Source organism: Panulirus ornatus, chromosome 68 (assembly GCF_036320965.1).
Source record: "Panulirus ornatus isolate Po-2019 chromosome 68, ASM3632096v1, whole genome shotgun sequence".
NCBI lineage: Eukaryota > Metazoa > Arthropoda > Malacostraca > Decapoda > Palinuridae > Panulirus > Panulirus ornatus.
Window position 1 is genome coordinate 8,404,548 of NC_092291.1, and position 13,603 is coordinate 8,418,150.

At 46.6% G+C, this 13,603-nt stretch overlaps 1 protein-coding gene across 2 annotated transcripts in view; it reads right to left on the minus strand.

Moving 5' to 3' along the window:
- Positions 1-13,603, minus strand: part of LOC139747466 (uncharacterized) — a 148,139-nt gene that overhangs the window by 100,795 nt on the left and 33,741 nt on the right. For both annotated transcript variants that reach the window (XM_071659829.1, XM_071659830.1), the window contains exon 2: positions 4,233-4,414. In XM_071659829.1, coding sequence (XP_071515930.1) covers positions 4,233-4,414 — 182 coding nt within the window. The remainder of the gene's footprint in view (positions 1-4,232; positions 4,415-13,603) is intronic.

Genomic DNA, 13,603 nt, shown 5'->3' on the forward strand with positions numbered 1-13,603 from the left:
CCGACCAAGACATCGCCAGGGTCTTGCACAAATGTTCAGATGATCTAGCCGAGGTCTAGCGAATGTGACGACCAACAGTGGCAGAAACTCCTGCAGAATCTCCCCCAAGACTTGGCCAGGATGTAGCCAAGATAGCCAGAACCCATCATAGCCAAGACCTTGGCTACGCTTGAGGTGGGGAGGAAGACGGACAGATTTGACCAAGACCACTTGCGAAGACACAGAGAGAGAGAGAGAGAGAGAGAGAGAGAGAGAGAGAGAGAGAGAGAGAGAGAGAGAGAGAGAGAGAGAGGAAAAATACGAAATAAGATAGAGCTAAATCAATGCCTCCCCCTCCCCTCCTCCCCCTCCCCTCCACAAGAAGTGTGCAGGGTGAGGCAAGCGAGCAACACGAGAGCAGAAGCCAAGCTGGGGCAGCGGGCCGGGTCGACCAGCGAGCCGCCATAACCAACAGCATGCAACCCGCACATCTTTCAAAACTCCACATCATCGCGAAATTAAATCTGAAATTCGCCCCAACTTTTTCCCAACTAATTTAGCCAAAAGTAGAGCCTACTTTTAGCAAAACTGCTTTAAAAGTTAGGGGGGTAAAATGTAATTTAAAACTCATATTCAAATTGGAGCTCTAGTTTTAACCGAAATTAAACTTTTTGAAAGAGGTGCTCCCTAAATAATGGCGGGAGGTCTTCCGTCATGCGAGTTTCTCTGGCGTCTGTAATCAGGAGATTTATCCTTCCCGCACGAACGGAGGTCGAGAGAGCCACGTGAGTGTACGAAAGATTACTAATTTACATCAGTGAGGAGTTGGTGGGGGTGGGGTGGGGGCAGGCACAGGGGGTGGCAGGTCACAGAATATTGCCACATAGGAAAAAGGAAGGTCGGGTTTAATATCTCATTTGACTCTGGACTAAAAAAGAAAAAAAGTTATAATGCTAATTTGACCCTCGAGTTTCTTCGTCGGATTTTTTCTTTTCATATATATATATATATATATATATATATATATATATATATATATATATATATATATATATATATATATATATATATATATATATAGTTGGGAGCGGGATTACAGGGTCATCAAAAAAATTCCAGGATTTCTTAGATTATCAGGAGCCAACATAAGGGTGAGGAGGGAGGTATGAGGAGTGAGGGAGTGAGCAGTGGTCGTGGCCTCATAGGCGAGTGGTGTGGGGTAGTGTGGTGAGGGATTGCTTGGGGAGGTAGAGGAACGCTTGGCCTGAGAGAGAGAGAGAGAGAGAGAGAGAGAGAGAGAGAGAGAGAGAGAGAGAGAGAGAGAGAGAGAGAGAGAGAGAGAGAGATCCGGATTGTGTTGGGAAAAAGAAAAAAATTAACGTAGATTTACGGTGAACAGACAGACAGACAGACAGACAGACAGGTGGTAATATTAGATGCTTTACTAACACAGATTAGATATAATGAAGAGTCATTTGAAAATGTTAGATTACCAGTATGATACCTAGATGTTCATCTGTGACTTTTATATATATATATATATATATATATATATATATATATATATATATATATATATATATATATATATATATATATATATATAAACTGGAAATACTTGTATAGTAGCAGCAAACACGTTTAACTTCATAATTCAGAATGAAAGTTCAGACGTGTGTTGAAATATGTTAACAACTTGCAAGTCGAGAGCGGAAACGTAATTGTCTGAGTTGTATATTTGGTGGCGGCCGGGTTGTGCTGGCCTGGCGTACCGCAGGGGAGGCAAGGAGTGATATTGATTACCTGTTTGTTTGAACATGACGCCCTCCTCAACGCCCCCCGCCCACCCAGTGCCGCCCACGGTGTGTTACTGCGTGCCGGGCCTCTCCACCCAACTCAGTGCCGCCCACAGGGATGGGTTACTCAAGAAGGTTGTCCATAAACCGCACGTGACATTGTCGCCGGATTTCGCCATCATCCACGCCAGGTGCAGGCAGAAAATTCACGTGGGTTTTTTTCTTTCCTCGCTAAAGTCAGAACGTCGCTGGTGTCGTGCTCCACACACACACACACACACACACACACACACACACACACACACACACTCACACACCGTTTGCTGAGCCGACCGACCGCCTTTGGTAATCCACCTCCGACTTGCTGTCCACAGGCAGGGCCCCGGCCACACACACACACACACACACACACACACACACACACACACACACACCTGCTGCAAGACGGGAAGACCACTGGTGGACGGACGGCTGGGTGGAAACTGACGAGGCACCAGGCTAGGGGTAGTTGGAAGAGAGGTGAAGACGTACTCCCTCTCCTCCTCCTCCTCCTCCTCCTCCTCCTCCCCCTCCTCCTCCTCCTCCTCCTCCTCCTCCTCCTCCTCCTCCTCCTCCTCCTCCCCCTCCTCCTCCTCCTCCTCCTCCTCTCGTGGTTATCCGCCAAGTAAATTCTAATTACAGAGTCAAATGACCTCCTTAATGTCCCACACAAGACACATTCCTCTTCCCCGACCCCCTCCAGGAATATGATGGATTGGCCGTAATGAACAGGTTAATCAAACAAACCACTACCACTACCACCACCACTACCGCTACCACCACCACCACAACTACCACAACTACCACCACCACCACTACCACAACCACCGCCGACTTCCCTCGCTGGAGCTCTCCTGTATTTTCTCTGAAGTTCTTTGATGTTACAGTTTGCGCGTCGCGTATCTCTTCGTTCTTTGTTGTGTTATGGCCCCTTAGATGTGGAGTTGAAGACTCTCTCTCTCTCTCTCTCATCTTACATATATTCATATCATTTAGATACCTTTTCGCCGTTTCTTGCTTGAGTGAGATAGTGTCAGGAACAGATGAATGAGTATTAAAGGAAAAAAGTCTTTACCTGGTTTCTTCGTCTGTTCTTCATTTAGGAAAGCTGTTATTAAGAGGGAAGGTGATATATATATATATATATATATATATATATATATATATATATATATATATATATATATATATATATATATATCCTCCTGTGTGTATTGATTTATTATTTGTGTTTGTTTCCGTTGGCAGAAACATGTTTTTCGGTCCGCGAGTACGATACAGACAGGTGTTCCTGCGTGTCTGCATTAACAACATGAAGAGTGAACGAGGTGTTAGCACATCATTATCATCTTGAACGCCATCATCATCATCATCATCATCATCTCTATCATTATCAACTGTCTCACTGACGCCACCAGTACATCATCACTATCATCTCTTGATTATGCGCTTATCTTCCCTGTCATCACAGTTCTTATAGAGTACCACACACACACACACACACTGGACACCAGCCACCCCTCATTAGCGTCTCATTAACCCAGCTCCCTGGCAGAGCTCGCCACTGCAGCACACACCGTCAGGAATACAAGTGACATCGAGATCGAGGTGACTGGTTGTGGCTGTGAGATGACCCTGAGGTGAAGTGTCACATGACGTCAGGTGACCTCCAAGTCCAACTGTGACATGACGCGGAGTATATCCTGAGATGACCTCTGGGTACAAGATATATATATGTATATATATATATATATATATATATATATATATATATATATATATATATATATATATATATATATATATATATATATATATTTATATTCCACTCAGCCAAAAGATTATTCTGCTGCCTACAGAATGTCACCCTGGCATACAAATGAGCGTAATGTTTACTACCTCAGCCATGTTTACTCGGAGGCAGACAACCTTCATGCAGTACCTTGCCTGTGGCTCATTTACGAACCGTAGAAACAAATCTGACGCCACACACGTCCCTTTCAACCTACTGATACATTGACGATGATATGGCTTCCCACCTGTGCCTTCCCCTCCCTGATACAAACTTCCTATGGCTTCTCTCCTGTGCTTGGCCTTCAGAACAACAAGTGCATGTAGAAGTGACATCGGATCTCACTCTACCTCAGCCGCTTTACCACAGAAATGGACATATTTTGCATACTTCCCATTGTATTCGACTCGTAAACACCCTACACATGGCTTTTCACCTGTGTGACGTCAATCTTTGGCGGAGAATTAATAGAACCTCGAGAAGTACACGAGTTCTACCGCAGGGCCATCGTGAATGTTGCTACAGGACAAGGCTGAACCATCATGAGTTCTACAGTATGGCCAGACAGAACCATCACGAGTTCTACTACAGAAGATAGAGCTACACTTCTCCTAAGGGGTGCTCACCTGTGTCTGTGTGAGACCGAGTTTGGCGGCGAGTTCAGCGCGCTCCGGCAGGGAGAGGTACTGGGTCCTCTGGAATATCTTGTTGAGCTGCTGGAGTTGCAGGGAGGAGTAGATGGTGCGGGGCTTCCTCATCTTCTTGCCCTTCCCGCCTACTCTGACGGACCCCTCGTCTTCAGGTTTCTCTGCAAAGAAGAAGGAATAATTTCAGTAGATTCGAACGGACCTACATACAGGTATACAGAGAAACTGGGAATCTCTCGTATCTGCCGGAGAAATAGAGGAAATTGGGATGTAGATACAGGCATATAGATCGAGGAAAAGGTATCCAAATATGGTACCTCGAAATCCATGAATGCTGTATATGAGGCTAAGAACGGAGTCGACGTGATTCGAATACCAAGAAAGTCGTCCGGAAGCTAAGAAGACAACACGAGGACATTCGAACACCACTGAAAACGTCTCGGATTCTAACTAAAGCATCGGGATCTTGTTTCGCCACATAGATCCCATATGAGAGCATAGTCTCATATCCCCTATCGTTTCCTCAACAAGGATTGCAATCTGAACTTGTCTTAACAATTGCTTTTCCGTTAGTATGTACCACACTGTTTCTTTCCTTACACCTCGCAGCTTTGGAACTCCGTACCGTGTCATGTCTTTCCCAATAACAATGACCAGACGCTTTATAAAAGGCAGGGTTTTCACTTCCCCCAGAATTCGTAAATACTTTCCCTTGTCTCTTTATTTTTCCCTTTCATTAATCCTCTCTGTATTATGATTAAGGCTCAGCTTTGATGTAGACTTCTGTCCATGACTGGAGCCTCCAACGTAAACATAGAATATTCCCATTACCGACCATTTAACACGTATATAAAGCTTATCTAAAACTAGAGTAACTTTCAGTGTTCTCGCTCGCTCATGTCAAAGTAGATTTTTTTTTATGACCTACAAAGAATATATATCACATGACTGCTAATGTATATAGATAATATAAATTCTGACAAGGGCATATATATATATATATATATATATATATATATATATATATATATATATATATATATATATATATATATATATATATAGGTACTGAATACCTGTCTAGAATCAAAATAGATATATATATATATATAGATCAAAGGTCCTCGTGTAAGAGCCCATCAATTCAAAGGAACAGAACAGTGTATATATTGCCTTCACGCATGATAAAGTATTAGCTGTAGTAGTAGTAGTAGTAGTGGTGGTAGTAGTAGTGGTAATGGCAGCAGTAATGGTAGTAGTAGTAGTAGTAGTAGTGGTAGAGAGTTAAGTGGAGGACATTCGGTCAGTGGGCGACCGGCGGCCATCAGCCGTATGGGAGGTTTGTGTATCCGGTGCCGACGGGTGAGTGGGGAACCACAGCCATGATGTATCACCCGCGCCACGCCCCTTCCTCCTAGCCTGCGCCACGCCCCTTCCTCCCTGCCCGCACCACGCCCCCCACCTCCTGCCACACGCACTCCCGCCACCTCCCTTACACCCGCCTTCCCTCACGCTGCCAACAGTTAATGCCAACAGTCGTAAACACTGTTGGAACCACCGCTGCCATGGTTACAGTAACATTAACCACCTCTGACACCAGTGAACACACCAGCATAAACACCACCACTAACTAGCAAAGCGAAACTACCAATACGAACTACCAGTGCGAACCACTGGTGCGAAGTACCAGTGCGAACTACCAGTGCGAACTGCCGGTACGAACCACCATTATGAACTCAGATATAACCATCAGTGACACTGTCTATCCAGTTCAACCATCACCAGACCCCATCACCAGACCCCATCACCAGACCCCATCACCACCACCACAGTCCGGGACTACCAGACCATCTGGTTCTGTCACCTGAAGATTCTCTCTCTCTCTCTCTCTCTCTCTCTCTCTCTCTCTCTCTCTCTCTCTCTCTCTCTCTCTCTCTCTCTCTCTCTCTCTCTATCCCTTATAGCAGTGCTGTCATCATTGCCATTATCAGTGGTGAACCTCGAGAACCACCTCAGCTTCCAGGACAAGACGGTGTGGTGCGGTCCTGGAACACGACGACACGACAGGCCACCACATCCAAGGGTCGTTCCATCATGCTCGAGGGTCGTACCGTCGTACTCAAGGGTCTTAGAGTCGTGCTCGAGGGTCGTACCGTCGTACTCAAGGGTCATAGCGTCGTGCTCGAGGGTCGTACCGTCGTACTCAAGGGTCATAGCGTCGTGCTCGCGGGTCATACCGTCGTACTCAAGGGTCGTAGCTTCGTGCTCGAGGGTCGTACCGTCGTGCTCGAGTGGTGCTTGGTGTTTGGAGGGCCAGCGCGTCCACCACACGCCATCCTTGCAGCCTGCCACAAAGGGCGTAAACAGCAGATGTGAGCGGCACCTCTGGCGTCGTTGTGGTCAACTTTAACTGTCTCAATAAATCCATTATTTTTCTCTCTTTTTTTTTTCCATTTTCTCCTCTGGTTCGCCACCCAGGCTACTGCTGCACCTGTTACCACCAGAACCACCCACCTGTTACTGCTGCTACTCTCTCTCTACCTATTCTACTTCTACCACTACAACTGCTTCTACTACTACTACTACTACTTCTACTACTACTACTACTACTACTACTACTACTACTACTACTACTTCTACTACTACTACTACTACTACTACTACTACCACTACTTCTACTACTACTGGTACTATTTCTGTCGCTGCTAGTAATACCACTACTTGTGGTCCCATTACAGCAAGTTTCACCACAATTGTAGATACAACTGAAGAAAAATACACAATCTGCCCCAGTTGTTACCACCACTCGCGAAGCTACCACAGTTACCACCACATCCACACGTTACCACACACCACATCCACACGTTACCACACACCACATCCAGACACACCAGCCAGTGAAACAAGGACACAACCGACCTCCATAAACACGGACAACAAGGAAAATGCAGAAACACAGAACGCGCGTGTGATGTGTGACAAAGAATGAAATAGAGAAACACACACACACACACACACACACACACACACACACACACACACACACACATACACACACACATACACACACACACACACACACACACACACACACACACACACAGTGAAAGTTCTTGTTCTACAAAAGCCAGTGTGTGGGGTGTGGGGGGAGGGGAAAAAAGTGCCCATTGGCCAATAGCGGAGCAGACAGCAGGGTAACACGGCTCCCAGTTCGATAAGAGTGTAATTTTCTGGACCCCGACAGATGGCCTGCGGGAGGAACTCGGCCGTCGCATGCGGCACGGAGAACTGTACACACCAGAGAACCACCACCTATACTGGCTGGCTCAGAGAACTAGAGACCAGAGAACCACCTAGGACGGACAGACAGGTAGAAAACAACAGAAACCAAAACCAACCAACAAACAAACAGATAGACAGTGGGGAAAACAAGAGAAACCCAAAGACAAACGAACTAACAACAATAGACAGGAAAACTTGGCAGACCACAAACAAACCCCCCCCCAAGTGCAGGAGCAACAGACAAACGAAGGTGTGTGTGTGTGTGTGTGTGTGTGTGTGTTGGGGGGGACATATCTCAAACAAATGCCAAGCAGATGTTGTCCGGCCCTCCTGCTGGTCGTAACTGTTGTCACAACACATTTGTGACACTGGCTGAGGGAGAGGTAAACCCCCCCCCCCCACTTTCGGATGTGACGTGGTAAGGTGTGTGACGGGTTTGATCCCCTCCCCCATCCTTCCCCTGGCTAGTGACGCTAACGGAGGTGTAGTACCCCTTCGAGAACGTGACGTGGACGTGTTGTGTGACGGTCTATTACATTCCTTTACCCCTTCCCCCCCCTCCTCTCCAGCCCCCGTCATTATGACGCTAAAGGAAGGAATCTGCCATGTTGACGACACATGTGTGTGACGGCCTGTTACACCGCCCGCTTGTGACGCTAAGGGATGTTAACCTACCCTTTGGGGACGTGACGACATGTGTGACGGGCCGTTACGCTGGTCGACTAGGGAAACACACTCACACACACACACACACACACACACACACACACACACACACATTATTTCTGGGATATATCATCACAGTTGTTATTCCCCCGATATATTGTAGTGGTTATACCCCTGATATATTGTAGTGGTTAAACTCCTGATATATCGCTGATATACTAGCAACTTCTGAACACGATGTAGGAAACCCTGACCACGACAGTACGTCCTTTAAGCACGTCGGTACGACCCTTCATGGCCTGATGGCCCTTTAACTGAGCCTTAAGGGGTTAGTCAAAGACCACAGCCTCATACCTAAGGGTCGCACTGTCGTCCTTAAGGGTCGTGCCGTCGCTGAAGGGTCGTACCGTCTTGCTGAACGGTCGTACCGTCGTCCTGAGGGGTCGTTCGTACCTTCTCCCTGAAGGATCGTATCGTATTGGGTTTCACGCCAAACTGACCAACGACTCAATCTCCCTTGTACAAGTCCTTTAACTTCTCTCTCCCTTTCCCTTTGACACTCCCTTTATAAACCTGGCCAACGCGAGAACGGCCCTTTCATTACCCCTTTCCCTTAGTGTACCACTACATTACTCCCCCTTAACACCGTGACCTGTGGTCGGAGGGTCAAAGGTCACGCCAAACCACCGAGGGTATTCAGATGCAAGTCGGCCCACTGTTGCGGTTTTAGGGGGGTGGGTAAATGTCGGTTATGGGGTTCCTCGGGGAGGATGAGGGGTTGGGGGGGAAGGTGAGGTTGTGGGGGGGATTGAGGGAGGGGTGGTGTGTGGAGGGACGTGGAGGATAGGGAGGCAAGTGTGATGATGGGCAGCTTAGGGGGGGATAGTACACGAGGATAGATGGACTTGTAGATCAAGAAATGAGGCATAGAAAAAAAAAATCGATAAAAGGGGAAGAATGAATCATTAGGAAGATAAAAGAGATAGAGATGAAAGAAAGAAAGACCAGAGTGAAGAATATTGGAGATGAACGAAGGTAAAGGTGAGTAGAGCACAGAGATGGAGAAACCGACGGTATAGGACAAGAGACAATGGAAGTATGAGAGACATAGGAGAGAGCTAGTGAGAAAGAGGGAGGAGAGAGTGCTAGAACAAAGGCGTTAAGTTGTCGTGCTCAAGTGGTTAAGTCCTCGTACTCAAGTGGTTAAGTCCTCGTACTCAAGGGGTTAAGTTGCCTTACTCAAGGGGTTAAGCTGTCGTACTCAAGGGGTTAGTTAAGTCCTCGTACTCAAGTGGTTACGTCCTCGTACTCATGGGGTTAAGTCCTTGTACTCAAGTGGTTAAGTCCTCGCACTCAAGGGGTTAAGTCCTCGTACTCAAGTGGTTAAGTCCTCATACTCATGGGGTTAAGTCCTCGTACTCAAGAGGTTAAGTTGCCTTACTCAAGGGGTTAAGTTGTCGTACTCAAGAGGTTAAGGACTCGCCAATCCCCGAGGTCTCAAATCCTTCAGTGATTCACATCATGACGTAAGGACCTCCGTGCATGTAAACCCACAACGCACACGCACGTGCACGCCCGTCACACGCATATACACGCATGTTTTCATGCATATTACTAATGCATGCATATACTTGCGCATACGAGTGCAAACAAATGTTGCTGTTGACAGTATGCAGGTATGAGTATATGTTTACAATTAGACATGCAGACGTTTGCTAGATCACACACACACACACACACACACACACACACACACACACACACACACACACAGAAAGTACGTACACACAACACAAAAACGATCTTTACGCCTGTGAACGACAGGTCTCAGAATGATCACCTGTTAACTCTAAGAGGTTGGGTATGTTCTCAGATTGTTTCGTCCTTATGTCACATTATGTCGCTCTGAAGGCGTAAGGATTTTTTTTTTCTTTTTTTTTTTTTGTGTGTGTATACCTGCATTACGACAAGATCATGCCATTAGGCAAGCCCAGCGCGTACCGCTCACATCATTATACGATAAAAAATGAATAGAAAAAAAAAGACATCTCTCCGACAGGAAAGCCAATAAAATTACGGAAGCATGATAATGCTACACCTCGCCCAGAAAACGGGAAAAGAATTAGACACAATAATGGCTCTAAGTATATGTTGACGTGAAGGTATTTTCGCCCTTATCAATGATTCAGAGTGGTTGGAATTGTCTTTGTTTGAAGAGCTGAGTGTTGTTGTGCTTTTTGCATTTGATGCACTAACAAATACACGGACACGAGGGGAGGCCTGAGGGGAAAGACCGAGCCTTATAGTTCACGAGGGGAATTATCTGTTTGGTTATGATATATTTATTTTGCTATTTTTTGTTTGGCTTTGTTTTTGTTTTAGGAATTGATGGATGTTAAACGTTCATTTTTTTTTTTTTATATATTCCACAACGTCAAGAATAGATGGTTGGCTTTGATGTTATGAACTTACCCACAACCGTAACACCGCCACAACCACCGCAACTACTACCCCACAACCTCAGTCAACCTTACTTTGAGCCTAAACAACCACTCCAGCGACCACCATCCAAACCATCCAGAATTATGAAACCTTTTACAACCATAAACACCACACAGATCACAACAAACGCCAAAACCTTTAAGTTTCTGCTCACCACCTACCACAGTGCCACAACCACCACAGTTACAACCTAACATTCTACCACAGTGCCACAACCACCACAGTTACAACCTAACATTCTACCACAGTGCCACAACCACCACAGTTACAACCTAACATTCTACCACAGTGCCACAACCACCACAATTACAACCTAACATTCTACCACTGTGCCACAACCAACACAGTTACAACCTAACATTAAAAAGGTCCCCCTAAAACACAACGAAAAAGAACCGTTTCGTTAAGAAAGAATAGTTACTAACCTCTCTCTCTCTCTCTCTCTCTCTCTCTCTCTCTCTCTCTCTCTCTCTCTCTCTCTCTCTCTCTCTCTCTCTCTCCCCGATTTGACTTGATATACTCCGCCGGCCCAACCCACAACCCCCCCCCCCCCGCGTCACACCCCACAAATCACCCCGCACGACGTGTGGGCGCCCCACTGCACAACCCCACCACACCACACGTGGGCTTCCTCCCCCTTCCTCACCCCACCCACGCCCCACACAGCCCCCACCACACGACACGTGCGGCGCCTCCCACTACCTCAAGGGAGAGTGAGAAATTCTATTGATTGCCATCAGGCCGCGGGGTCTGTTGGTTGCACAGTTGAATCTAATCTCTCACCGTAATTGCAATGGATTCTGGGGCGCGTGTAGGGTGCGGTGGGGGAGGTGGTGGGGTGCAGGGGGGGGGGAGAGAGGGGGAGATGTGCGTTGATGGGGAATGGATGTTTGGGGAGCGGGGGCGCGTAACGTACCCGAGAGGTAGTGTTTATCAGTGAAAAATCCTCTGGGAAATTTCAAAGAGGAAAAAATCCACTGCTGTGTAAAATAGTCAATTTTCCCTCTAGTATATATATATATATATATATATATATATATATATATATATATATATATATATATATATATATATATATATATAATCATGGAACTCCCCTTTGTAAACGGAACACGGGTTTGGGCTCGCTGTGGAAGTCATCATTAAGGCGAATGAGACATCACATCTGGGACGGTGTTAATGACAATTAATATTTGTCACAGTAATCTGTCCCCCCACACCCCCCCCACCCCCACCCCCTTCCTTGTGTGTGTTTACGAGGGGGGGGGGAGTGTTGGTGTACAGAGAGAGGGGTGGGTGTTGGAAGGGAATCCTGGACAGACCTTGGGCGATAAGTATATACATATATATAATGATAAAGCAGTTCATCAATAAAGCTATAATTATATAAAATCATTAATCAATGATGATAAGAGTGAAGCACCCATTAGAGGCTATATTTGTTAGCAGTAATGGCTAATGATGCTAATGGATGCACTACCAGATTGCCATGGCTAATGCTCGTATTGATGATTACAATATAATAACAACAATATCAATGATTAATAAAATAATCAATAAGTAATCATTAGTAATAATCATGATAAGCATCTTTACTTAGAATTATTACGATAACAGTAAATGGTTTACGTCGCCGGACGCCATTCCCCAAAGGCGCACAAAGGTGATACTTGGTTACATTAAGATTTCCCAGAAATCTTTGGAATGGCTGACGGTTTTCTAAAAAAGAGAGAAAAAAAAGAAAGAAACTACCTCGGAGTAAACATGTGAGATTTTGGAAATCAAGATTATGTTGTGGTTCATAAATATTGGGCGAGAGATGGCTGAAAATGTCTCTCGAGGCCAGAATCAATCCCAGGGAAATCAAGTGTGGCTCGTGATTTGAATATTGCCGTTATGATGTGAAATATCGCACCTTCATAAAGTAGAAAACGCGTGCGGTGGAGTAGAAAACACCTCATTTCCTCGCAGGCAAAGTCGAAAACATATCATTCCCCGTTACCCTAAGGTGGAAAACATGTCATATTTACTTCAAGTACAACAGAAAACACATGCTTATTTCCCTTAATGGCAAGTATCCCCCCCCCCTCCCTCCCGCCTTTACAGCTATCCTTTGATAAGAAGCCAGACATTCAGTACTTGCCCCGCCTCTTCCAGCAATCTAAGCCAATCAGGCCCCAAGCATCTCGTCTAGACTCCGCCCTTTTGCAGAAACCTCCATCATTCAGAGGCCATAGAAGTGCATTCACGTCCCGCCTCCGTAAGACCCTTAACCAATCAGAAGCCATGCATGTCGTTCGCCCCCCACCCCCCCTCTTTCCCCGGATCTTTTAACAGCCTCCGCCAACCAGGAGCCACAACAGTAGGGGCTCCCTTCCCTCCCCACCGTGCCACTCTCCGCCAACCGGAAACCATACAAGTAATCAATGTTCCGCGCCCCCCTCCTAGAGTCACCTCGCCTTCCCGCCCAGCACTCATGGTTATCGTGGGGGGGCGTGGGCGTGGTGATGCTCTCTAGCCAGCGTGGGCGCGATGGTCCATGGGCGTGGTCGCGGAATGTGGAGGAGGAGCTTTGGTGACTGTGTCTTGTCCGGATATACTTCGTGCCTCTGTGTGAGGGGGGAGGGGTGACCTCCTCACAGTCATGGTGGTGTGGAGAGCGAGGTAAGGGGGATGGGTGGGAGGGCGTGGATGTCATGGGGAGAGAGAGAGAGGGCGCGCGGGGGGGTTTCATGGGTAAGAGGGCGCGGGTGTGGGCGTGACGGTTCAAAGGACCCAAGCGTATTAATTCCGAGGACGTGGAGGGTGAGCGTCCCATGTAACGAAGACAGTTACCCCCCCCCTCCTCCCCCCTCCGGCCTAATGACTGGTGATGATATATGGCCTTGTTATACTGAAGG